At 48.2% G+C, this 23,398-nt stretch overlaps 1 protein-coding gene across 2 annotated transcripts in view; it reads left to right on the top strand.

Moving 5' to 3' along the window:
• Positions 1-23,398, top strand: part of ccdc88c (coiled-coil domain containing 88C) — a 39,569-nt gene that overhangs the window by 3,825 nt on the left and 12,346 nt on the right. For both annotated transcript variants that reach the window (XR_003749703.1, XM_028978864.1), the window contains exons 2-20: positions 456-556; positions 1,574-1,682; positions 10,908-10,977; positions 12,482-12,540; positions 12,821-12,904; positions 13,092-13,232; positions 13,312-13,502; positions 14,678-14,759; positions 14,855-15,013; positions 15,308-15,454; positions 16,151-16,295; positions 16,384-16,565; positions 16,848-16,985; positions 17,685-18,277; positions 18,363-18,843; positions 19,345-19,472; positions 21,364-21,505; positions 21,623-21,808; positions 22,102-22,263. Coding sequence is in view for 1 of the 2 variants with exons in the window: in XM_028978864.1 (XP_028834697.1) it covers positions 456-556; positions 1,574-1,682; positions 10,908-10,977; positions 12,482-12,540; positions 12,821-12,904; positions 13,092-13,232; positions 13,312-13,502; positions 14,678-14,759; positions 14,855-15,013; positions 15,308-15,454; positions 16,151-16,295; positions 16,384-16,565; positions 16,848-16,985; positions 17,685-18,277; positions 18,363-18,843; positions 19,345-19,472; positions 21,364-21,505; positions 21,623-21,808; positions 22,102-22,263 (3,300 nt within the window). In the remaining variant the exon portion in view is untranslated. The remainder of the gene's footprint in view (positions 1-455; positions 557-1,573; positions 1,683-10,907; positions 10,978-12,481; positions 12,541-12,820; positions 12,905-13,091; positions 13,233-13,311; positions 13,503-14,677; positions 14,760-14,854; positions 15,014-15,307; positions 15,455-16,150; positions 16,296-16,383; positions 16,566-16,847; positions 16,986-17,684; positions 18,278-18,362; positions 18,844-19,344; positions 19,473-21,363; positions 21,506-21,622; positions 21,809-22,101; positions 22,264-23,398) is intronic.

Below are 23,398 nucleotides of genomic sequence, written 5' to 3'. Positions count from 1 at the left end.
AATGGATGGCGGTGAGGATGGATGAATGGCGGTGAGGATGGAGAGGTGAATGGATGAATGTCGGTGAGGATGGTTTGATGAATGGATGGATGGATAAGTGATGGTGAGGATGGATGGATGGATGGATAAGTGGTGGTGAGGATGGAGGGGTGAATGGATTTACATTTGCAGCATTTAATGGATGGAGGTGAGGATGGTTTGATGAATGGATGAATGGTGGTGAGGATGGTTTGATGAATGGATGAATGGTGGTGAGGATGGCTTGATGAGTGGATGGCGGTAAGGATGGATTGCTGGGTGGAGGGTGGTGAGTAAGGTTGGATTGGTGGGTGGTGAGGAAGGATGGGTGGGTGGGTGGCTGGATTGATGGTCGTGAGGAAGCATGGGTAGGTGGATGGTGGGGGTGAGGTTGGGTGATAGTGACACTAATCACTGAGGCTGTCTCTTTTGTCCAGGTGAAGACCTTTGGGCCGCTGGGGTCAGGATGTGAAGATAAACTCTCCATGTTCATGGATCTGGTGGACGGAGTTTTCCTGCACAAGATCATGACCCACATGTGAGTTCCCTGTGTGTGTTTGTGTTCATTATTCCTCATTATTCCAGATGCTCTTACTATGGGCTGAACCAGAAGAGCGCAAATTCTCAGGTGCAAACCCCACTTACTACCATTGTGTCCCTGAGCAAGACACTGTCTCCAGGGGGACTGTCCCTGTATCTGTGGCTGTAAACAGAGGGTCTGGTTTGGTTTGTGTGAGACTTGGCACATGTGTGCGAAGGATTTTTGTTTTCAGTTTGTAGCCAGTTTAAGTGAACACACACGGCACAGACTCCTCCTACTACTCCTTTTTGTCGAGTAATCCACTGACGCAGCCTATCCCAACACACACACACACACACACACATGCACTCACACACAGAGCCCTGTTTGAGAGTCTTTTGTGTGAAGTTGACCGTTGAGGCCCGTCTGTCCCCTCCCCCCCTGTCTCTGTCCTTTAACCCACTTTCTCCTCCCTGTAATATCTGCATCTGCCTCTTTATTAAACAAAGGCGTGTAGTGCACGTGTGTGTGTGTGTGTGTGTGTTGACTCCTGCTGTATAGATGTTTGTTGTGATCTGTGCTGTGACTATAATTTTGATGTTTTGGACAAAATGAGGTATGAAAAGTCCAGTATATATATTTTGATGCCCACGTGACAAGATGGGGTTTATGATGCCACCGTGTATTGTGAAAACAAGGCTGAGTGTGTCTGTCTGTGTGTGGGTGTGTACATGCGTACAGAAAATTAGTTAATTACTAAAAAAACACCTTAACACTGCTCAAGAAGTAAAGGATGTGAGGAGGGTTGAGGACACTCACACACTCACGCGCAGTTTGGGATTTCAGGCCAAACTGTGCTTCATTTGCATTCCCCCAGTACACATGCAAATCAGAGTGAAATAACCAACATCACACACACACACACACACAGACACACACACAGACACAATCACACACAGTAGTAGTCTTTATCTGCTGGATCTCTGCTTCTCCTGTTCTTCTCTCCTGGTCCTGAACTTTGATTGGTTTCCCCAGAGACCCCAGTCCCACAAACCAGCGTGTGAACAAACAGGTCAACAACGATGTCAACCTCCGAATACAGAACCTGAAGATCCTCCTCAGACACGTCAAGAGCTACTATCAGGTACACACACACACTCCTTCCTGCTGGATGTGTTGTTGTTGTTGTTTACAAGTGGGCGGAGTTCGTGTTCACTTGTATTATTAGGACTTCGTTGACCCAGACACCATGTTGCAGATTAAGCCAGTAACCGACCAATCAGCAGACAGGGGTTTTAGCTCCGCCTTCTTTTGTCTTCAGAATGTTGATACTGTCCACACGTGTAACGTATCGTAACACACAGCAGGGACCCCATCTGCTGCTCTAGTAACCAGTTTCACTGATCAGCGCACCCACTGATTCCACTCTGTGGAATGCTGGTTTGTGTGTGTGTGTGTGTGTGTGTGTGTGTGTGTGTGTGTGTGGCTTTTTCTGAAACCTCCTGCCTGCTCCACTTTGATGCCCCACTGGGGCAGGAATTCTGTCAGCAGCTCCAGGGTGGAGCGGCAAAATGAGCGAAACATCCGTCCGGCAGAACTGTCCTGGTGCGTGTGAAGTGAGTGAACGTGACCCAGCATAGCAGAGCATCACATTTAATCCTGCATCACCCTGAGTGAGCAGTGGGCAGCCATGACAGGCGCCCGGCGAGCAGTGTGTGGGGACGGTACCTTCATCAAGGGGACCTCAGTGGCACCTTGGCGGGTCGGGATTGGAACCCTCAACCTTCTGATTACGCTGGGACACCACTACGTGTTGAAGAGTCACAGTGCTCGTAATGGGACACAAACAGCGACTCTGATAAAAATCCTTGGAGCTCTAAACAGCTGACTGAGGGGTGTGTGTGTGTGTTTTACTGCTGATCTGTGGTCTAGTTCAGGAGGTGACCGGTGTAAACATGGCGTCTGTGTTTTGTTGGGTCTCGTAAATGAGAAGTTCCCACAAGGCCTCATCAAAACACACTGTCTACTGTGTGAGCGGCTCCTTCTGGATTTGGGGTTTGGGGGCAGGAAGATCTGGGGGTCAGTGGGGGTCACGGACCCCGGATCTGTAGCAGGTTGGTGTCCCGGTGGATCGTTGTTGGGAAAGGAACTTGATTGGTCATCTTTCCGTCAGCGAGAAATGTTCACATTTTATTATTTTTATTATAGTGTTATTCTGTTCATGATATCTTTTTTTTTGTAGGACAGCCTCTGTTAATCACTTCTCCTGGGGTCTTTATTCCTGTGAGTTGATGTGAAGTTGTGGTTCTCGTGTGTGTGGAACGTCCCGTCAGTCGTTTCTCATTAGTTCTGTAATCAGCACGGATCAGTCAGTGATGAATCGATACACCGTCTGATCAAAGCTGATCTAGATTTACCACGTCGACCCTGAGACCAGTAATCGTGTGTGTGTGCGTGTGTGTGTGTGTGTGTGTGTGTGTGTGGACCAGGCAGCAAAGTTGCACGCCTCACTCTCTCTTTCTCTCTGAGCTTTGAGCTGACCATAAATCTGAGCATGTCATCACAGAGTGTGTGTGTGTGTGTGTGTGTGTGTGTGTGTGTGTGTGTGTGTGTGTGTGTGTGTGTGTGTGTGTGTGTATCTGCGTGTGTCGCAGGAAGTTAACACGATTAAGCTCTGATTAGGCTCAGTTACAAAAGTTTTTCCCACTTCCTTTAGAGTACTGCTGATTTAAAATGTGTGTGTGTACACACACAGACACACACACACACACACAGCCCTTCTCCTTAAACAAGCACATTACAGTTCAGTGCCCCCTCCCCACTGGTATCCTGGTAACGGCTCGGAAACTCCCCCTCACGTTCCTCCTGTGAGAAGATGAGCGAGAACGTTCCCAACGTTCCGCATCCAAACTTTTAACTCTTCCGCCGCCATGCTTGCTAAATTATCTTTTTCTCTGTGTGTGTGTGTGTGTGTGTGTGTGTGTGTGTTGGGTGATTTGGTTATTCAGGATTACCCCCAGCAGTTGTTAATAAAATGGCTCCCATTTCGCTACCAGATTTGGAGGCAAATAACGAACACAAGACATAATCTTCACTCAAAAGCATATTTGGCTGACAATTTTCACAATTGCAAAATAAAAAAATAAATTAAAATAGTCTCTGACCAAAAGAAAACGGGATGAGCGTTCCGGAAATCAGCGATACACCTCGATAATCGCATAAAAACACAAATAAAGCGCGTGAAGTTACTTACTGGCTTCGAACTGTCTTTTCATTCGTTAGGTCGTATTATGTCCGTTTCAGGATAAGATTGCATCTGAGACGGCTGTCACTCAGTTTAACGAGCGCATTTTTGTGCAAGTTTCTAAATCCCGTTAGACATGACCGGAAGCTCGGCCTATGCTGGAATCTGTTTACTGCTGGAGATGAATGGATCTCAGAGTCTCATAGAGGACATGGGTGGCTTCAGGAAAGTGGTGTTTGGTTGGAAACGTTCATTAAGTCAGCAGGATTTTCATATTTCTCTGCCTTTGTTGTTTGGACCCTGTAGAGGACAGGAATGGGTGGAGTCTGGGCGGGGTTGGTTATGTAATTCCGTATGTTGGGTTACGTGAGCTGGCGACAGTGGTGTCACCTGTTTTTCGCCAAAAGCAGTGAGTGGGCAACGATTTCTGAAGATGTTTTAAAGTTGGAACTTTCTACAGAAATAAAGAGTGAAGTGAAAGAATTTTTCCACTTATGATGTCATAAGGGGAAAGGTTACCTCCCGTTTCTCATGCTTTTTCCGCCCAGAGAATTTCCCGCCCCTCCATTATCTCCACCGACCGTCATGGCTTCCAAATGTGCGAAGCATTGCAGTTGCTCGGTGATTGGATGTAAAAATGAGCACAAATGTTCCGTCACACGAGACTTTATTAAAAAATTTTAATGGAAAAACGCCGACACGACTTCCTGTCTGCACCAAACTTTGTGGTTGGTGTATGGTGTTGGGACATCATCTATAGGAGATCTCATAGTGGGACTTGATCAAAGTGGCTGTAATTCTGCACCAAGAGACTTCAGATACAGAATTACGGGACCAACAAGACCGATATAAAAGCAAAAAGTAATGTCATGTCAGGGGACCTTGAAAAAAAATGGGGTGAAGATTGTGACCATGTTTAAATGTGCGCTGTAACTGCTGAGCTGTGTGGAGTAGTGAAGTGCCTCATTTGGAGGATCATTTGCGGGTTTCTCCCAAGTTGCTGCACCCATCTGCTTTAAAATGATTTTAAAATGATTAACAATCACGTTCATTGGCGACTATTTTGATTGTCGGTTTTTGTTGCACTAATTGTTGCACCTCTAACCCATTATGAACGTTTATTAGAAAACATACTCCGCTCCTCATTTCTTTCTAAATTGGACTGAAGTCTTTAGCTCCGCCTACATGGGCTCGCCACAGAGAGGGGAGGAGAGCGAGTCCCTGCCCGTTGTGACGAGACTGTGTAAGTGATCTCAGAGGGACACACACACACACCATACTGTAACGTCCCATTAGTTCTTCAGGTCCTCAGAGCCTAACAAGTTCATCCGAAGAATTTTAATTAACGCTGACGTCACACGTCCACACGCTCGCCTGCTGGAACACGTTACTGCTCACTTGACAGATTTTCTTTTGTCTCTCACGCACACACACACACACACACACACACACACACAGCTAGTTATATCTAGACAGGCGAACTCTGTCTGACCGCATGTGTGTGTGTGTTTGATGCTGAGCTTCAGGCCCCAGTGATTTATTATTTTTTTTTATCATTAGATTTTTAGTAACTCTTTGAGATGGATGTGGTTTAACATGTCTGTGTGTGTGTTCACTTTTAGCCCCACCTCCCTCTTGTTGCTCTTTTCCTCGTCCTCTCTCTTACCTTGTGATCCCACCCTTCATTCTCTCATGTGTGAGAACAGGAAAACCCTCCTGAGAGCGTAAACAGAGGGGTGTCTCTTGCCGCTATTTTATATATACTTTCTCTCAGACTGGATCTAAATGTGGGCGGGTCTACAACATCACTTGTATCTGATTGGTTAACTTCATACATACAGCGGGACCCTGTCTGCAAAGACAAAAATCTCAGCGAACATCAACTTAAAAAACTCAAACAAGAATTTACTGTCTTGACTGAACAAAGAACCACTGCTAGAACCAAAAGCCTCTTGGTTCCAGCTGGTTTTCGAAGACGCAGTGGACAAGTTGTCAACTGTGTTCTAAATCTGGCAACAAGGTGTTTACTCACCCACCCTCTCACCTGAAGGCGTGTTTACTTCAGCAGCCTGTGTAGTGTCTGAGTGTGAGTGTGTGTCTATCTGTGAGAGTGTGTGTGTGTGTGTGTGTGTGTGTGTGTGTGAACTCCGCTCTTTTGCTCAGTGAAACTGAAGTCCTTGTCCCGCCTCCTCCCCGGTGGTTGAGATAATTACACACTTTACCTCGTTTCCGAGCCTGAACCCTGCCCTTTTGCTGTGTGTGTGTGTGTGTGTGTGTGTGTTTACGAGGTGAACTGTACTCTATATTCCATCAGGATCTGAAGGCCGAGTTCCTGGTGACTGTTACAGACGTTATTTTTGAGGTGGAGTGGCACATCTGGCGTGTGGGTGTGGTCGTGTTCCCTTTTAAATTTCATACTGAAATATATATATATATATATAAAATATCACAAAAAAAGTTCCATGACGTGTACGAAGATGACTATGACGTATGAGGGTCTGTGTGACGTCCAGCTGCCCGTGTCTCAGTGTGGGTGCGGGTCGGGGGGTGTATGGGGAGGAGTCAGGCTGGGGGGGCGGGTCAAGTGTCATTAGTCTCGATGAATGAAGAAAAGAACGGAGGAGGTGAATGTGTTACTAGGCAGCCAAGAATGTCTCTTTCTTTATCGGAGGCTCTTTCTCAAGCCCACTGCTGCCTGAATGGTGGGTGTCACACTACAAAGGTCACTAACGCACAGACACACACACACACACACACACACACACACACACACACACACACACACACACACACACACACACACACAAAACAGTGACAGGAGCTGTTGATGTCCTTACACCACCCAGCCCTGTTCAGGCACCTCGTCTGTCGAGGAACGGGTCAGTCAAACCGAGAGGACAGGAGCATGCTGGGATTATAAAACGTGTTCGGCCACATCGCTTCTGGAACCTTCCGTACGATTCATCATTTTCCAGAATAAAGTTGTGGTGTTACTGTGGTGAAATTGGAGATGAAATAATGCGACTGATTTCAATAAACAGTCGTGTGCTGCGGTAGTGTGTGTGTGAGTGTGTGTTTGTCTGCTTGTCACTTGTGAGTGTGATTGAGTCTGGTAGGCTTGTGACAATGGACCAACAGATGGGGCCTGACACACACACACACACACACACACAGATCACAGCTGGTTTATTATTGAGCAGTGCCTGGCTGCTGGTGGATGCCATTGATCTGTGTGTGTGTGTGTGTGTGTGTGTGTGCAGTTTATGTGGGTCATCCTGGCACCCTGTCGATCATTTCCCTCATCCTGCAGAGAATAAAACCCTTCTAACTGACCTCTGACCCCCACTTAACTTTTCACTCTTCCAGTTCAGTTCATTGGATTTCTGTGTGTTGTGTGTGTGTGTGTGTGTGTGTGTGTGTGTGTAATTGAGCACCAGGTTCCCTCACCTGGGCTTATTCTGATCAGCGTTGTACTTGTGGCCGGTGTGACTCGCGTCGTTCCCATGATTCATAGCTGCTTCTGCTGCCTGGTTGTTTGGCAGGGAAGCGGCCATTGTTGGGCTCTGTGGGGTCGTCCTGCTGGAATTTCCTCTTTCCGTGTGGTGAAGTGGGTCAGCAGCAGAACTGACCCGTCAGAACGACTCTGATGATCTGCTGGCCAGTCTGGACAGCACCCCGCCTCTTCCTGTGACTAACACACACACACGCACTCACACACACACATCACTGTTGTGAAGGGATGGAGAGGAATCAACAGGAGTGAATGACATTGTGTGTGTATGTGTGTGTGTCCTGTCTCAGGACAGACTTCAGTAAACAGCAGCAGCGGTGCCTGTGATTGGCTGATCTGCAGGGAGGAGCTCTGTGTGTGTATGTGTCTGTGTGTGTAATATGAGGTCTTGTCTCAGGTTCCACTGTTTCTGTTGGTGAAACCCGACTACTGCTGTGGTTCTGCTGGGTTCTCTGCTGTAGAAGCGGAACGCGGGCGTGGCCGCTATGCAACAGCGCAGACCTGATGGGGGTCCTGGTGGGATCAACGGGTGGCTGGTGCACAGGGGTTTCATCTTAAGCTCCTCCTCCTCTTGTTTTTGCCAGTGTGGGTGGGTCCCAGTGCTCCTGTTACCGTGGAAACTGGTTTACTTCACCCAACCTGAAACATGGCTGTGTTGTTCACTATGTCTGTTGTAGGTTGAGGTGGAAGGTAACCTGACCGAGCAAAGGACTGTGGGTCACATGAGGGCCTGAACTGAACACCAGGGTGGTGGTAGCCTAGCGGGTAACACACTCGCCTATAAACCAGAAGACCCAGGTTCGAATCCCACTTACTACCATCGTGTCCCTGAGTGAGACACTTAACACTGAGTGTCTCCAGGGGGGACTGTCCCTGTCACTACTGACTGTAAGGTGCTCAGGATAAGGGCATCTGATAAAATGTTAATGTAAATTCCACACACAGAACCCTTCTTTGCCCATGGGCTGTTATTTAATATCAGTATTTATTTAGAAGATTTATATGAACGTTTTCATAACAGAGCTGTTATTTTAAATATTCACTATCTAGTTTTTTACACAAAATGACATGTAATGTAATTATGTAATTTTGTAATAACGTAATGTAAATGTAATAAATTTTTCTTTGGAACAAAGTCGTCCGCCCACATCTCCAATGAATGTCTCTGAATTGCCGTGGTGTTTCGCTTGTTTCTTTTATTCTTTTTGCAGAGCTGTCACGTGCTAAACATGGATTTTAAAGTTGGGTTTTGGTGAACGTTGCCCTCTTCGCATTGTGACTCACTGACACACGACCATTTGAAACAAGGAATCTGCATCATTTAACCGCGAGGAGAAACACACATGGTCCAGGAGAGTTTTTTGCACAGGGGAGGAAAGTACAATAACATTAGGATTTATATTCAATGGTCACAATATAGTAATTTACTACATAAACGCTGCTAGAACGCAGTTTTTTTCACCGTTCTATTACTAGCACAAATATGTGTGTGTAGAAGCCGATGACGTGACTAAAGGTCCCTGATTATGAAAATTTCATGTTTTGAGATGATTTAACATTAATACAAGTTCCTCTAGCCTATCTATGGTCCTGCAGTGGCTAGAAATGACGATAGGTATAAAGAGAGCTTTGGTCATTCTGCTTCAAGGTTCAGAGAGCGGCAACTCAGATGGTCTGATCTGGAATTTGTCCCCTTATGATGTCATAAGGGGAAAGGTTACCTCCCATTTCTCTTGCTTTTTCCACCCAGAGAATTTCCCGCCCCTCCCTTAAATCTCCACCAACCGTCATGGCTTCCAAATGTGAAGCGTTGCAGTTGTTCGGTGTTTGGATGTAAAAATGAGCACAAATGTATTTTTTTTAGTTCCGTCATGCGAAACTCTGAAGAACAGGCGCTGTCATTTTATTTTTTCTGTAAAAAAGCAGACACGACTTCCTGTCTGCACCAAATGGTGAATGGTGTTGATGACGTTATTTCCGCGAATGTCCCCTCTACTTCTATTGGCCGCTCTCCTCCTCGTCCCGCCTCTCTCCTCCTCATTAGCATTTAAAGCTACAGACAGTGAAATGGCGCGTCCTGGGAAATCTCATTGTGGGACTGGATCAAAGTGGCTGTAATTCTGCACCAAGAGACTTCAGATACAGAATTAGGGGACCAACAAGACCGACATAAAAGCAAAAAAAAACAGTCATGTCAGGGGACCTTTAATCACCCAGACGAGTCTAAAAATCCAGCCAGACATGTTCGGGGAACGAGGAGATCTGGTCACCCTAACTTTAGCAGCACAATGCTAACTCTACACAACTTAGTCAACGTATGAAAATCATTAAACACTTAATATTGTGAACAACAGCTTATTCACCCCGAGAGGCGTCAGATTCTGAAACGCTGCTCTAATTGAACGAACTGATTAACAGCTATGGTGGAAGTGGCGGGCTTATATACACATATACAGCATTTATGAATCATAATTTGAGCGACAAAAAAATTAACACATTGCTTTTTAATTTTTCAAGATCACAATAATCTTCCAAATTTGAACTACGATATAAAAAAAAAAAAACTATAAAAATATAATTCACTTAAATCGTTATTTATTTTCCAAAACCACAGGGAGTCGCAGTGTAAAGATGAACGAGCCGCGAGTTGCCCTGGTCTAGGTGGAACATTAGAACATTTACAGCATTCGAAAGGGGAAAGTAGTTACATCGTATCTTGCAACGTTTACACATGGTTATACAATGTATCAGATCGTGTTCGAAATCCATCCGTACCCTCTCTCTCTCTCTCTCCAGTGGTGCTCCATTTCTGAGCGTTTATAACGATTGTGATGTCATGTGATCAGTGTTTGATGTGGGGGCCTGAATCCAGGTCAGTCGCTGGATATTTAACCCTTTTGCTCGCTGCTCCTGAAGCTAAGGAGCTTTAGCGGATGCCACAGTACCATCTGGAAGGTGGCACCTAGACCCAGCGCAGCGCTGACTGGGTGTGACTGTGTGTGTGGATGTGTTGGAATGAGAAGTTTGCCTTCCTGTACCTGCTCGGGCTTGCCCCGTGTGTGTATCGTATGTTGAAACGGGACGGAAAGTGCAGAAAGTGCATGTGTGTTGATGGTTTGTTGCCACGGTGGTGCAGATTTATTGTGTCTGTGCACGAACGTCTGCTGTGGGCCGATCTGATACGACTGCAGAGTGTATGTGTGTGTTTCTTTGAACGGTTCTTTTTCTAGGCTGCAGCAGATTTAATCGTTACATCTTCACTCATTACAATGAAAAATCAGGATTAATGGGGAGGGTTCCTGCTGTTGTGGAATAACAGGGGCGTGGCCTGATGAGATAACAGGAGGGGGGGGATCTTCTCTTTTGTTCTATAAAGATCTGGTCATGCAGGCACCATGAGGAACCTCACAATGAATTGCAGGTTCTCAGAGTTCCTGTTACAGCTTGAGAACTAGAACCCCTAGTTCTCATTGTTTGGAACACGTCTGTTTCTCTCAGGTTCTGTTACAGTCTAGACTTATTCTCCATGTTCACTTGAGTCGTGGCCTTCACAGACACACAGAGGTCATGACCTCCTGATGACCTCACAGCCATTCCCTGTCCCTCTGTTTCAGGAGAACCTTCAGCAGCTCATTCTAATGAACCTGCCCAACATCCTCAACATCGCTAAGGATCCCCTCTCAGGTAAATCTCCCTGACCTCTCACCTTTGACCTCTATACAGCTGGTAGCCAGACTGAATAAAGTGTGTGTGTGTGTGTGTGTGTGTTTGGGGAAGGATGCATCTGTACTAATGAGGCCAGGAAAGGGACGGGCAGGAAAACTTAATGGAACAGGAACACACACACACACACACACGTATAGGCATGCTACAGTCCCTGAGAGAGAGAGAGTGAAGTGAGTTCACCCTTGACCTTTGTTGGATGACCTCTGATAGATTTCGGATTTTAATTAGTAAAGTTCTACCAGCTGCTGCTCTGTTTCCAACCCCGCCCTCCTTTCATATCTGTCCAATCGGCATCAAGTTGCAGCAGCAGTACTGTGGGAGAACCGCGGCGCTGCTTTGTGTAGAACCAACCGGGTTCTCTTATCTCCCTCAGCTCCACTGCGCTGGTTGTTTTGTCTTCAGGTTCCTGTCTGACCCTCAGATACGTGGCCTTACCAGAGAAGCGGAACCCTGTCCCGCACAGAACCGAGCGCAAGGAACCGGTTTACGCTCTTCTGTTCTGTGACTGGGATGAACTGTGTTTGTGTGTGTTAACCTGCCGATTGTGACATTCATCAGTCACTGCGGTTAATGTCACTTGTTGTGGTTTGTATCGCAGGACTCTTCTCTCGTGTTAACATTCATTACAATCAGGCGTCACACAAACCCTGTTTACCGAGACAGACCCTCCTTCCACTGAATCAGCTCCATTGTAAAGTGGGTGGGGCAAAGGGCTCAGGTCTCTACAGCAACAGTGTTCTGTCCCCTGAGAGTCTTTCCATTACACACACACACACACACACACACACACACAGACTCACCTCTCTCGGTCAGGCAGGCTGTATTAGATATTGATATATCTTCATTTTGTACTGTGCATTAAGATAATAGAGCAATAGAACCTGTGTGTGTGTTAACACATAATGGTGCTAAGTGAAGTGTATTAAAATATTCATGTCTTGACTCATGTTTCAGCGCTGCTGCAGCATCAGATGATGTTTATAATAAATATTTAAATACTAATAATTACTGCTGTGCTCTGTATCTATTAGCAAATGATTGACTGTGTGTGTTGCCACTACCAGTACGTTTCACTTTAAATTAAAGTTAGTTGGTTCATATTTGTACAAATCATAACCGTAATGACCTGGTGTGCTTTTTGACTGCTGAGTTACTGTGTGTATGTGTGTGTGTGTCAATGTGCTGTGAACGTTCTTCTTTGTCTTGTATCTGTATCAGGGCTGTGTGTAAAATTCCTCTGTTCCCTAATAGTACTAAAGTATGCAATTAAATGTGTTATGTGTGTGTTAGAGCCCAATTCACCCAATTTCTAAACATCAAGGGGAAAAAAAATCAGTCTCTGTTTGTAACCTCTGTCTAAAAGTCAGCTCTCTGCTCTGGTTTCTTCAGGATGGAGGAACCGATGGCTGGGTGGTGCATCATGGGTGATCTTGTGTTCTGAACTTGTTTTTTCCTCCACCAGGTAAGAGTATGGATGAGCTGAGGAGACTCCTGCTGCTGATTCTGGGCTGTGCTGTTCAGGTACTGAAGGCCGAGTGTGTGTGTGTGTGTGTGTGTGTGTTGGTGGCCTCTCTTCCCGGTCCTCCCCCGAGCGTCTATTCCTGTTCGTCCAGCCTGCAACATCACAGTCTCCATTTACATGATCTTCAGTGTGATTATGATGTGAGATCAGATCTGTTACTGCCTGCAGAGTAAAGGCTGATCTTCACACTTTATGCTACGTTCCACCTTCCTCCTCTGGAAGGGTTATAATCCCAGCGGCCGACGGGATAATAAGTCTTCTGCTCTTGTCTCTCCTCAGTGTGAGCGCAAGGAGGAGATCATTGAGAGAATCAAGCTGCTGGACATCGAGACGCAGGCCGCCATCGTCTCCCACATTCAGGAGGTGCCGGTTCCATTGTTCCTGGTCGAATCCTCTTCACCTTCTTCTTATTTTCTTCGCTGACTTCTGGTCTTCTATCTAACCTCTAAGTAATCTTTAGTATGTAGTGTGTCAGCTTGGAGAGTCAAACTTCACAGGCTGCATCCCACCTCCAGAATGGGCTTCATCTGAACTTCTGCAATCCCCTTAGGTGACGCACAACCAGGAGAATGTTCTAGACCTGCAGTGGCTAGAAGCAGCAGAACTTCCTGTGGAGGAGCTGGACCCCCTCTCACGCAGCATGGCCGGCCACTTACGCAAACTCGTAGACGAGCGGGATGAGCGTCTGGAGGTATGAGGCTCTGCGTCCCTCACCGCTCTCACCTTCAGATAAGAAACAACTTCAATGCCGAGCTCCTTCTGTCCTGCAGATGATTGTGGAACTCACCCAGGAGAGGGACTACCTGCAGACCCAGCAGCCCTTCGGCTCCCCAGGGTTCCCCAGCCCAGAGCGGCAGCCCTCAGGGCCCAGGACCTCCAACCTGACCAAGGAGGAGCGACAGCACCTGGGCGTGGAGCTGGCTGATACCAAAGCCAAGCTGAGGCGCTCGCGCCAGGAGCTGTGAGTGACACGGGCTTCAATCAGGCCCTATTTTCATTTTTTGGTTGGAGCACCGGCCCGCAGGCAGATGGGAAAGGGTTCTAGATTGTTCTCCTTTGACGACTATAGTTGTTTTTGCTGCCTGTTTTAATTTTAGTTTTTATTAATCTTTTATTATTCTGGTTATGCTTCAGTCGACTGAAAGTCTGAGCATTTTAGTCTTAATTTAGTAAGAATTATCCATGACTAGTTTTAGTCTATGAAAATTGTATTTTATTCTCTTTTTTTTTTTTTTTCTTAGTAATGCAATTCTATTTAACCCAGTCAATATTGTACAAGTACCGACAAAAACATTTTATTTCAGTCAAACCCATTTCATAATTAAATGTTCATAATGTTTTTTGACAAGTGTCCTGTTTTCTTTTCCACCTCATTTTCTTCTTCATCTTTTTCTTCCTGATAACCCAGCACTATATATCTATAACCCACCACAAGCATTCTGAAATATTAATAATGCACAAACAGCGACTGAGGAAGTGATGTCAGGAAACATAACGTGAAAAAATGAGAGGAAGGAATGTCTCTAGATTTTATTTAAAACCATATTTAGTCTTGTTTTTATTCCTCTACAATATTACATGATTTATTACGTCACTTGACCAGCATTTACGCTGCGTTGCGTCTTGTTTCTAACGTTAAAAAGGTTAGTTGACAAGAATATTTAATCAGAAATTTAGTCAGACGGTGCTTGTTGATTGGTGTAAACGCTGATGCCCCGCCTCCGGTCCATTGAACCTGGCAGGGCTGATGTTGCAGTTGAAACTCTGACTCCTAATCTCAGTTCTCCTGGCCTGAGCAGGAGCATCATGAGTCGAGTTCATGAGAATCCAACATGCACACTTTCCTGGTTCGGGAATAGATTTGCTGAAGTCAGGATTTTATATACGGGAAATACACGTACAGAAACGAGCGAGTTACTACGACTTACAGTATCTGTCTGTTGGAGAGGAGCATGATTTGACATGGTTTGAGGTGTAGTGGCCTCTGATGAATAATTTTCTGGATGAGAATAATTAATGACCGTTTGTTAGTAATAGCTTCTCCACCAGTGCAAGACCTTGTGGGATTAGGCTTCTGAGCAGAGACATGTCAAAAGAGGTTCTTATCTTAAAGGGTTTGTCTTGATGTGACCACAGGGAGGAGAAGACCGAGCAGCTGTTGGACTCAAAGAACGAAGTGGAGCGGCTGGACTCAGAAATGCAGAAGCTCAGGCAGGAGGTTGGTGTCTCCTCTTCTGACCTGTGTGTGTGTGTGTGTGTGTGTGTGTGTGTGTGTGTGTGTGCATGTTTATTGACGTGTGTGTGTGTGTATAGAACATGCAGCTGCTGTCAGAGGCCCGGTCCGTGCGAGCGTATCGAGACGAGGTGGACTCTCTTCGTGAACGAGCGAGTCGAGTCGACCGGCTGGAGACGGAGTTGTCGCGCTGCAAAGAGAAACTTCAGGACATCCATTTCTACAAGAACAGAGTCGAGGTGACCACCCTCAGACCCGTATACCTACACACAGGCTCTGCCCCAACACACACACACACACACACACACACTGGACACGTTTCCTGGTTCACACTGTGCGGTGGTCTCTGAAATTGTCAGGATTTGGCCTGTAAGGCTCTACATCTGAGCTTGTTTCTTTAAAACTCGCCATCGATTGCTCAGTAGAAGTGAAGCTTCAGTGCCTGCACGTGTGAACAGTGGGAGGTTGAGCCTGTTGGAGAAGTGTCCCACCATTCGGCGTTCCTCAACTCTCTCTCCTCCGTCATCTCACAGGAGCTGAGGGAGGACAATGTGACCCTGATGGAGACCAAGTGCATGCTGGAGGAGCAGCTGTCTGCATCCAGGGGGCGCTGTGACAAACTGCATGAGCTGGAGAAGGAGAACCTGCAGCTGCGCTCCAAACTGCACGACGTGGAGTTGGTGCGTCAGTCATTTTACCTGCTTCTTAAACTCTGACCGATCCTCTGTTCTAGATAGATACTGTACTAGAATTCACCACAGAATTGTATGCATTCTCTGCATGTATTTACTTTTATAATTATAATTATATGCATGCTTTTTAATTGTCTTTTATAAGACCCGAAGCCACATCTGGCCTCTACAGGTCTCGCCACACGCGTCTTTTCTGACTTTAATTCGTCGTACTTTGCACGCTGCGGAACACGGAGAGTTAATGAATGGTCAGAGTCTCCAAGGTAGAAATGTACAGTATAGAACTGTAGATATCTGTAGATTTCTAATTCTGTCGCCCGAGTCTGAAAACGGCTCAGAACGGAACAGATCGTTGTTAGTAAAACTAAAGCTACTTTACACAAGTAACCAGTTCCTGTGGTCGTCACTGGGGCAGTGGTGACCTAGTGGTTAAGGAAGCGGCCCCGTAATCAGAAGGTTGCCGGTTCGAATCCCGATCCACCAAGGTGCCACTGAGGTGCCACTGAGCAAAGCACCGTCCCCACACACTGCTCCCCGGGTGCCTGTCATGGCTGCCCACTGCTCACTCAGGGTGATGGTTAAATACAGAGGACAAATTTCACTGTGTGCACCGTGTGCTGTGCTGCTGTGTATCACATGTGACAATCACATCACTTCACTTTTTTGTCACTGTGTGTGTGGCAGGATCGTGACACCGACAAGCGGCGCCTGGAGGAACTTGTGGAGGAGAACATGCTGTTGGAGATTTCTCAGAAGCAGAGCATGAATGAGTCTGCTCACCTGGGCTGGGAACTGGAGCAGTTGGCCAAGAACAACGATGTTAATGAGGGTACACACACACACACACACACACACACACACACACAGACAGATGTGCCCTGTGCGCTCAGTACCTGTCGTGGGTTCTGCGTTTGCAGCGCGGAAGTCGTTTGTCCTGGAGCTGAACGAGTCGGCCTGCAGCCGCCTCCTGAAGCTGGAGAAGGAGAACCAGGGCCTGCAGAGCACCATCCAGCAGCTGAGGCAGGAAGCACTTGCCCTGGAGGAGGGTCAGCTGCACACCCTGGAGCTTGAGCGGGAGAACCAGAGCCTCAGCAAGAAGGTAGCAAACTTCGGAACCATGTTTGGGCCACTGGGTTTACTGCAGATAACCATAGTGTGCTGGGTTCTGCCCCTAATCACTGTGACAATATAGCAGTCAATCAATCTTTATTTATATGGCGCTTTTTTCGATGCACATTGTCGAAAAGCGCCTAACAAATAGAACATAGCTCAAGACCCCAGATGTACAAGCCAAGAATCATTTGGAAGAAATTCTTACTGAATATTTTGTTCATGCATATGTGGTTTTTTTCCCGCGCTTAATTTCTTTTGTGCTCCCCAGCTTGAGCGTCTCCAGACCCAACTAGATCAGGAGAAACAGAACAGCCAGGACATGGAGCAGGTGGGTGAGGAGCTGCTGAAGGACAGGCAGAAGCTGGAGAAGAATCTGGAATCTCTGCAGGCTGACAAGGACAAACAGGTCCCCACAAAGCATTTATACACAATTTCACGTAATTCATTAATCACCTGAGCAGAACAAAATTTAGTACACCCCTCACATTATGGTAAATATTTCCAGCTTGGATAAATTCATGTGAATTTAGTGTCCCTTCAAAATAACTGCACACAGTGGCTCCTGGTAGCTGCATCGAGTTTAAATCCTTGATGCTGCCTACAGGGCTGTAAATGGAAGTTCTCCCTCTTACACCAACACACTACTAGCCAGATACACTCCTGCACGCCCTCTCAGATCTACACACGAAACGAGACTGAAAATCCCCTCTTCACGGGGTCTCCGGTCCCAATCGACTCTGTTCTCCGTCGTTGTCCCTGGCTGGTGGGACAACTTGTCCTGCTCCATTCGACTAGCCGAGACTAATACCACCTTTTAAGAAGCAGCTGAAAACCCACTTGTTCAAAAAGTATTTCAGACAAATCTAACACACCCACACACAAAAACTCGTCTAGCACCTAACAATTCCCCAGCATGTTCTTTTCCTGACAAGTTTGGCCTTGTAGATTTTGAGTTACAAAATTGATAGAACCCGAATGAGAATTGCTGATGTCGTCCTCTTGTAAGTGGCTTTGGTTAAAAGTAAAGTAAAGTAAACTCCTAAGGTCCCCATATATCTCATGTGCAGGCCCGGCCCTAACAAATGTGGAACCTTACTCTGATCAGGTCCTGGAGCTCGAGCAGGAGAAGGAGCACCTGACCCAGGCCGTGAGCTCCCTGCGTCACCGCGCCCAGGCCAACAGTGAGGCCCGCGTGCGCGAGGTGGAGCAGGAGAACCGCGCCCTTCACCAGACCATCTCTGAAACGGGCACTAGGCTGGCGCGGCTGGAGGCGGAGCGACGGCAGGCCACCAAGGAGCTGGAACACCTGCGTGAACGCGGGGAGCGCTGCGAGGACCTGGAGCGCGAAGTTTCTCGCCTGGAACGTTCACGCGAACAGCTCCAGCGTGAAGTTGCTGCGCTGAAGATCAGCTGTGACCGCGTCGAAGCTCTGGAACGTGAGCATGCCACCTTGGAGCAGGACAACCGCAGGCTGAAGAAGCAGGCCGACTCCGCCCAGAACACCACGGTCCGGCTGGGCGTCCTGGAGAAGGAGCACCAGCAGCTAGACCAGGAGAACCTCGACCTGCGCAAACAGGTGGATGCTCTGCGGCCGGCTGCCGTTCGGGTGGAGGCACTGCAGCAGGAGAATGCCGAGCTGGAGAGGGAACGTGAAGATCTTGGACGGGCACTGGAGGAACTGCGTCCCCTGGTCAAAAGGTCAACCACAGTTCAGGGGCAAGAACCGCAGGTGGTTTCTTCTGACGTTCAGTTTTCATAAAACTCCAATTTTATCCGCAAACAGGTCGGAACGTCTGGAGTCGAGCTGCGCCAGTCTGACCCAAGAGAACCTGCACCTGCATCAGAACCTCAACACCAGCAGCAGCCGGGTCCAGGGACTGGAGCGGGAGCTCCGGCACTCGGAGAGCCAGGCGCAGAAGCTGCGCCGCGAGCTGGAGGACGAGGCGCGGCCCACGGCGAAGCGGGCCCAGACCCTGGAGGAGGAGAAACGGGGCCTTCAGCAGGAGCTGAGCCAGACGGAGAAGGAGAGGAGGCAGCTGGAAAAGGAGACGCGGAGGCTGCGGCTGCAGCTGGAGGCCAAGGAGTCGGAGCTGGACGACAGCGGGCTGCGCCTCATGAGGCTGGAGAAGGAAAGCTCCGCCCTCAGCAAGGAAGCGAGCCGGCTTAAAGAGGCTGCAGGGAGGGCCAAGGAACTGGAACGAGAGAACAAGGATCTACAGAAACAAGCCACCATCGACAAAAAGACCCTGGCCACTCTCCGAGAGGTAGCTGTGGGGCAGTAAAGATCTCTATTAACCCTGTTATGCATCAATCTTTGATACCGATATATCAATAATCTATCACGAGAAGATGAGTTGCTTCTGTTTAATTTATTAGGGTGGTAGTAGCCTGGTGGGTAACACACTCACCTATGAACCAGAAGACCCGGGTTCAAATCCCACTTACTACCATTGTGTCCCTGAGCAAGACACTTAACCCTAAGTTGCTCCAGGGAGACTGTCCCTGTAACTACTGATTGTAAGTCGCTCTGGATAAGGGCGTCTGATAAATGCTGTAAATGTAAATGTTATTAACAGAACCCGTAGGAGAACTGAGAAGTAACCATAATGAGGATCAAAACGGGTCAAATTCGAACGATGCTCTTTTCTCAAAGCACGAATGGATTGATTGTGCAACCTGCTGATCCAAAATTTCATTTCAGTCAGGGAGATGATGAGAAGACGTGAAGTGTCTGGAGATTTATTTTGGATGGCGTGTTTTTGTAGGACCTGGTGAACGAGAAGCTGAAGGTGCAGCAGCAGATTAATGAGCTGGAGAAGCTGAGCCATGAGCTGGAGAACATCGGCCTGAATCGCGAGAAACTTCTGCAGGAGGAGCACAGCTCTGAGGACAAGTAAGGCTCAGTCCACATGACCCCACCACGGTCACAGAGGTCAGAGGTGATGTCAGAGGTCACCAGCATAAAGCAATCAAATGTTTTAGGGGTGAACAGAGTGTTTGAGGTATAGTGGCATGACTTATTGTGTTATGGTCTGTGGATGCTGCCTTGTACTGATAGGTACAGCAAGTGAGTAGGCTCCGCCTCTTTCTCCTCCTCCGTCTCATCACCAAACAAGAACTTTGAGCCAAATCAGAACCAAAACTTAATGAATTTTGCTCCACTTCATGTTAAAGGAATGTCCAGTTCCAGAACCTTCCGGCATCTCAGACCATCTGTCTGTTATATATATCTGTGTGTGTGTGTGTCTGAGAAAGGGGAAGATCAGGTTTCCTCACTCAGTTACATGATGTCAGGGTTAAGTCACCGTTGCCCGGGGTGGGTAATTCCTACTCTTCCTGGCGGCTGAAAACGTTGAAATGAGGCAGGCGTGGGTTCAGCGTCTCGTCTTCCCATATCGCTTTTCATGCTGAAACCAGAACCACCTTCCTCATCCACCACCAGCAGACATGTTTCAGGTCCCAGCAGCTTCTTTCACACATTAAACATGAAGAAAAAACACGTTTCTGCAACTCAGGGACACAATGGTGTGTGTCGTGTAGGTGTGTTTGTGTAGTTTAGCCGTCTGTGTGTGTGTTCGTGTAGGTGTGTACCTGTAGTTTAGCCGTCTGTGTGTGTGTGTGTTCGTGTAGGTGTGTACCTGTTGTTTAGCCGTCTGTGTGTGTGTGTGTTCGTGTACCTGTGTACCTGTAGTTTAGCCGTCTGTGTGTGTGTGTTCGTGTAGGTGTGTACCTGTAGTTTAGCCGTCTGTGTGTGTGTGTGTTCGTGTACCTGTGTACCTGTAGTTTAGCCGTCTGTGTGTGTGTGTGTTCGTGTACCTGTGTACCTGTAGTTTAGCCGTCTGTGTGTGTGTGTTCGTGTAGGTGTGTACCTGTAGTTTAGCCGTCTGTGTGTGTGTGTGTTCGTGTACCTGTGTACCTGTAGTTTAGCCGTCTGTGTGTGTGTGTGTTCGTGTACCTGTGTACCTGTAGTTTAGCCGTCTGTGTGTGTGTGTGTTCGTGTACCTGTGTACCTGTAGTTTAGCCGTCTGTGTGTGTGTGTTCGTGTAGGTGTGTACCTGTAGTTTAGCCGTCTGTGTGTGTGTGTGTTCGTGTAGGTGTGTACCTGTTGTTTAGCCGTCTGTGTGTGTGTGTGTTCGTGTACCTGTGTACCTGTAGTTTAGCCGTCTGTGTGTGTGTGTGTTCGTGTACCTGTGTACCTGTAGTTTAGCCGTCTGTGTGTGTGTGTGTTCGTGTACCTGTGTACCTGTAGTTTAGCCGTCTGTGTGTGTGTGTGTTCGTGTACCTGTGTACCTGTAGTTTAGCCGTCTGTGTGTGTGTGTGTTCGTGTAGGTGTGTACCTGTTGTTTAGCCGTCTGTGTGTGTGTTTGTGTAGGTGTGTACCTGTAGTTTAGCCGTCTGTGTGTGTGTGTTCGTGTAGGTGTGTACCTGTAGTTTAGCCGTCTGTGTGTGTGTGTGTGTGTTCGTGTAGGTGTGTACCTGTTGTTTAGCCGTCTGTGTGTGTGTTTGTGTAGGTGTGTACCTGTTGTTTAGCCGTCTGTGTGTGTGTGTGTGTTTGTGTAGGTGTGTACCTGTAGTTTAGCCGTTTGTGTAGGTGTGTACCTGTTGTTTAGCCGTCTGTGTGTGTGTTTGTGTAGGTGTGTACCTGTAGTTTAAAATGGACGTTTTCTGGTTTATAGGCGAATGTATTACCCTCTGGACTCCTACTGCCCTGTTGTTTGTGTGTATACGTGTGTGTGTTACACGTATGATGGCCGGCCTGCGTGACCTCGTTCTCTGCTCTGCAGTAAGTACAAGATCCTTGAGACGAAGATCGAGTCGACGCTGAAGCAGACACTGAAACTCCGGGAGGAGAAGATCCAGAGTCTGGAATCTCGTCTGGAAGAGTCGGGTAACCTCAACCTGGAGCTGCGGACTGAGCTGAGTACGGTACGTACGTACGTACATTCACACACACACATTCACACACACACACACACACACACACACACACACCCCAGTAGTGAACGTGAACAGGACTACATTGTGCTGTTCTGTGTTTCTCAGGTGAAGAAGACTCTGGAAGCACTGAGGCAGCGACATGAAGAGGAGGCAGCACACTCCAAAAATGCCCAGGATGCAACAGGACAGAGTGTGTCCAAGGCGGGGCAAGAGAAATGGGACGCCGAGCAGAGGGAGACAACTGGCCAGCTTCTGAAACTGAAGGACAGACTCATCGAGGTGGAAAAGAGTGTAGGTCATGACTACTGCGAGCATCTGTGTGTGGAGCCGTGCGTCGTTGTTCCCCAGATGACCGTCAAACAGGGCCAGAGGTGGCCTAGCGGGTCAGGAGGCAGCCCCGTAATCCAAAAGTTGTGGGTTCAAATCCTGAACCAAAAAGGTGTCCCCACACGCTGCACTCCGGGGACACATATACACGAATATAGAGGACACATTTTGTTGTCATCGTTTGCTGTGCTGCAGTATTTCACAATGACAATCACTTCACTTTCTCTAAAACCCACTGATCTGGTTCTTCTACCCAGAATGCAGCACTTCAGACAGAGAAGCAGCTTCTGAAGGAGCAGCAGAAACAGCTGGATTCCCAGAATTCCCAGCTACACGCACAGACCCTGGCGCTACAGAGACAAGCAGCTGCCCTGCAGGAACACAATACTGCGCTACACACACAGGCCGCTAAACTACAGGTACACGCGTAGACACGACGCACAGGCCGCTAAACTACAGGTACACGCGTAGACACGACGCGCAGGCCGCTAAACTACAGGTACACGCGTAGACAGGACGCGCAGGCCGCTAAACTACAGGTACACGCGTAGACAGGACGCGCAGGCCGCTAAACTACAGGTACACGCGTAGACAGGACGCGCAGGCCGCTAAACTACAGGTACACGCGTATGCACGACGCGCAGGCCGCTAAACTACAGGTACACGCGTATGCACGACGCGCAGGCCGCTAAACTACAGGTACACGCGTATGCACGACGCGCAGGCCGCTAAACTACAGGTACACGCGTATGCACGACGCGCAGGCCGCTAAACTACAGGTACACGCGTAGACACGACGCGCAGGCCGCTAAACTACAGGTACACGCGTAGACACGACGCGCAGGCCGCTAAACTACAGGTACACGCGTAGACACGACGCGCAGGCCGCTAAACTACAGGTACACGCGTAGGCAGGACGCGCAGGCCGCTAAACTACAGGTACACGCGTAGGCAGGACGCGCAGGCCGCTAAACTACAGGTACACGCGTAGGCAGGACGAGCAGGCCGCTAAACTACAGGTACACGCGTAGGCAGGACGCGCAGGCCGCTAAACTACAGGTACACGCGTAGACAGGACGCGCAGGCCGCTAAACTACAGGTACACGCGTAGACAGGACGCGCAGGCCGCTAAACTACAGGTACACGCGTAGACAGGACGCGCAGGCCGCTAAACTACAGGTACACGCGTAGGCAGGACGCGCAGGCCGCTAAACTACAGGTACACGCGTAGGCAGGACGCGCAGGCCGCTAAACTACAGGTACACGCGTAGACAGGACGCGCAGGCCGCTAAACTACAGGTACACGCGTAGGCAGGACGCGCAGGCCGCTAAACTACAGGTACACGCGTAGGCAGGACGCGCAGGCCGCTAAACTCCAGGTACACGCGTAGACAGGACGCGCAGGCCGCTAAACTCCAGGTACACGCGTAGACAGGACGCGCAGGCCGCTAAACTCCAGGTACACGCGTAGACAGGACGCGCAGGCCGCTAAACTCCAGGTACACGCGTAGACAGGACGCGCAGGCCGCTAAACTCCAGGTACACGCGTAGACA

This window comes from Denticeps clupeoides, chromosome 1, assembly GCF_900700375.1.
Source record: "Denticeps clupeoides chromosome 1, fDenClu1.1, whole genome shotgun sequence".
Taxonomy (NCBI): Eukaryota; Metazoa; Chordata; class Actinopteri; order Clupeiformes; family Denticipitidae; genus Denticeps; species Denticeps clupeoides.
Note: the sequence above shows the minus strand (reverse complement) of the source record. Positions and strands in the feature narration are given on the sequence as shown.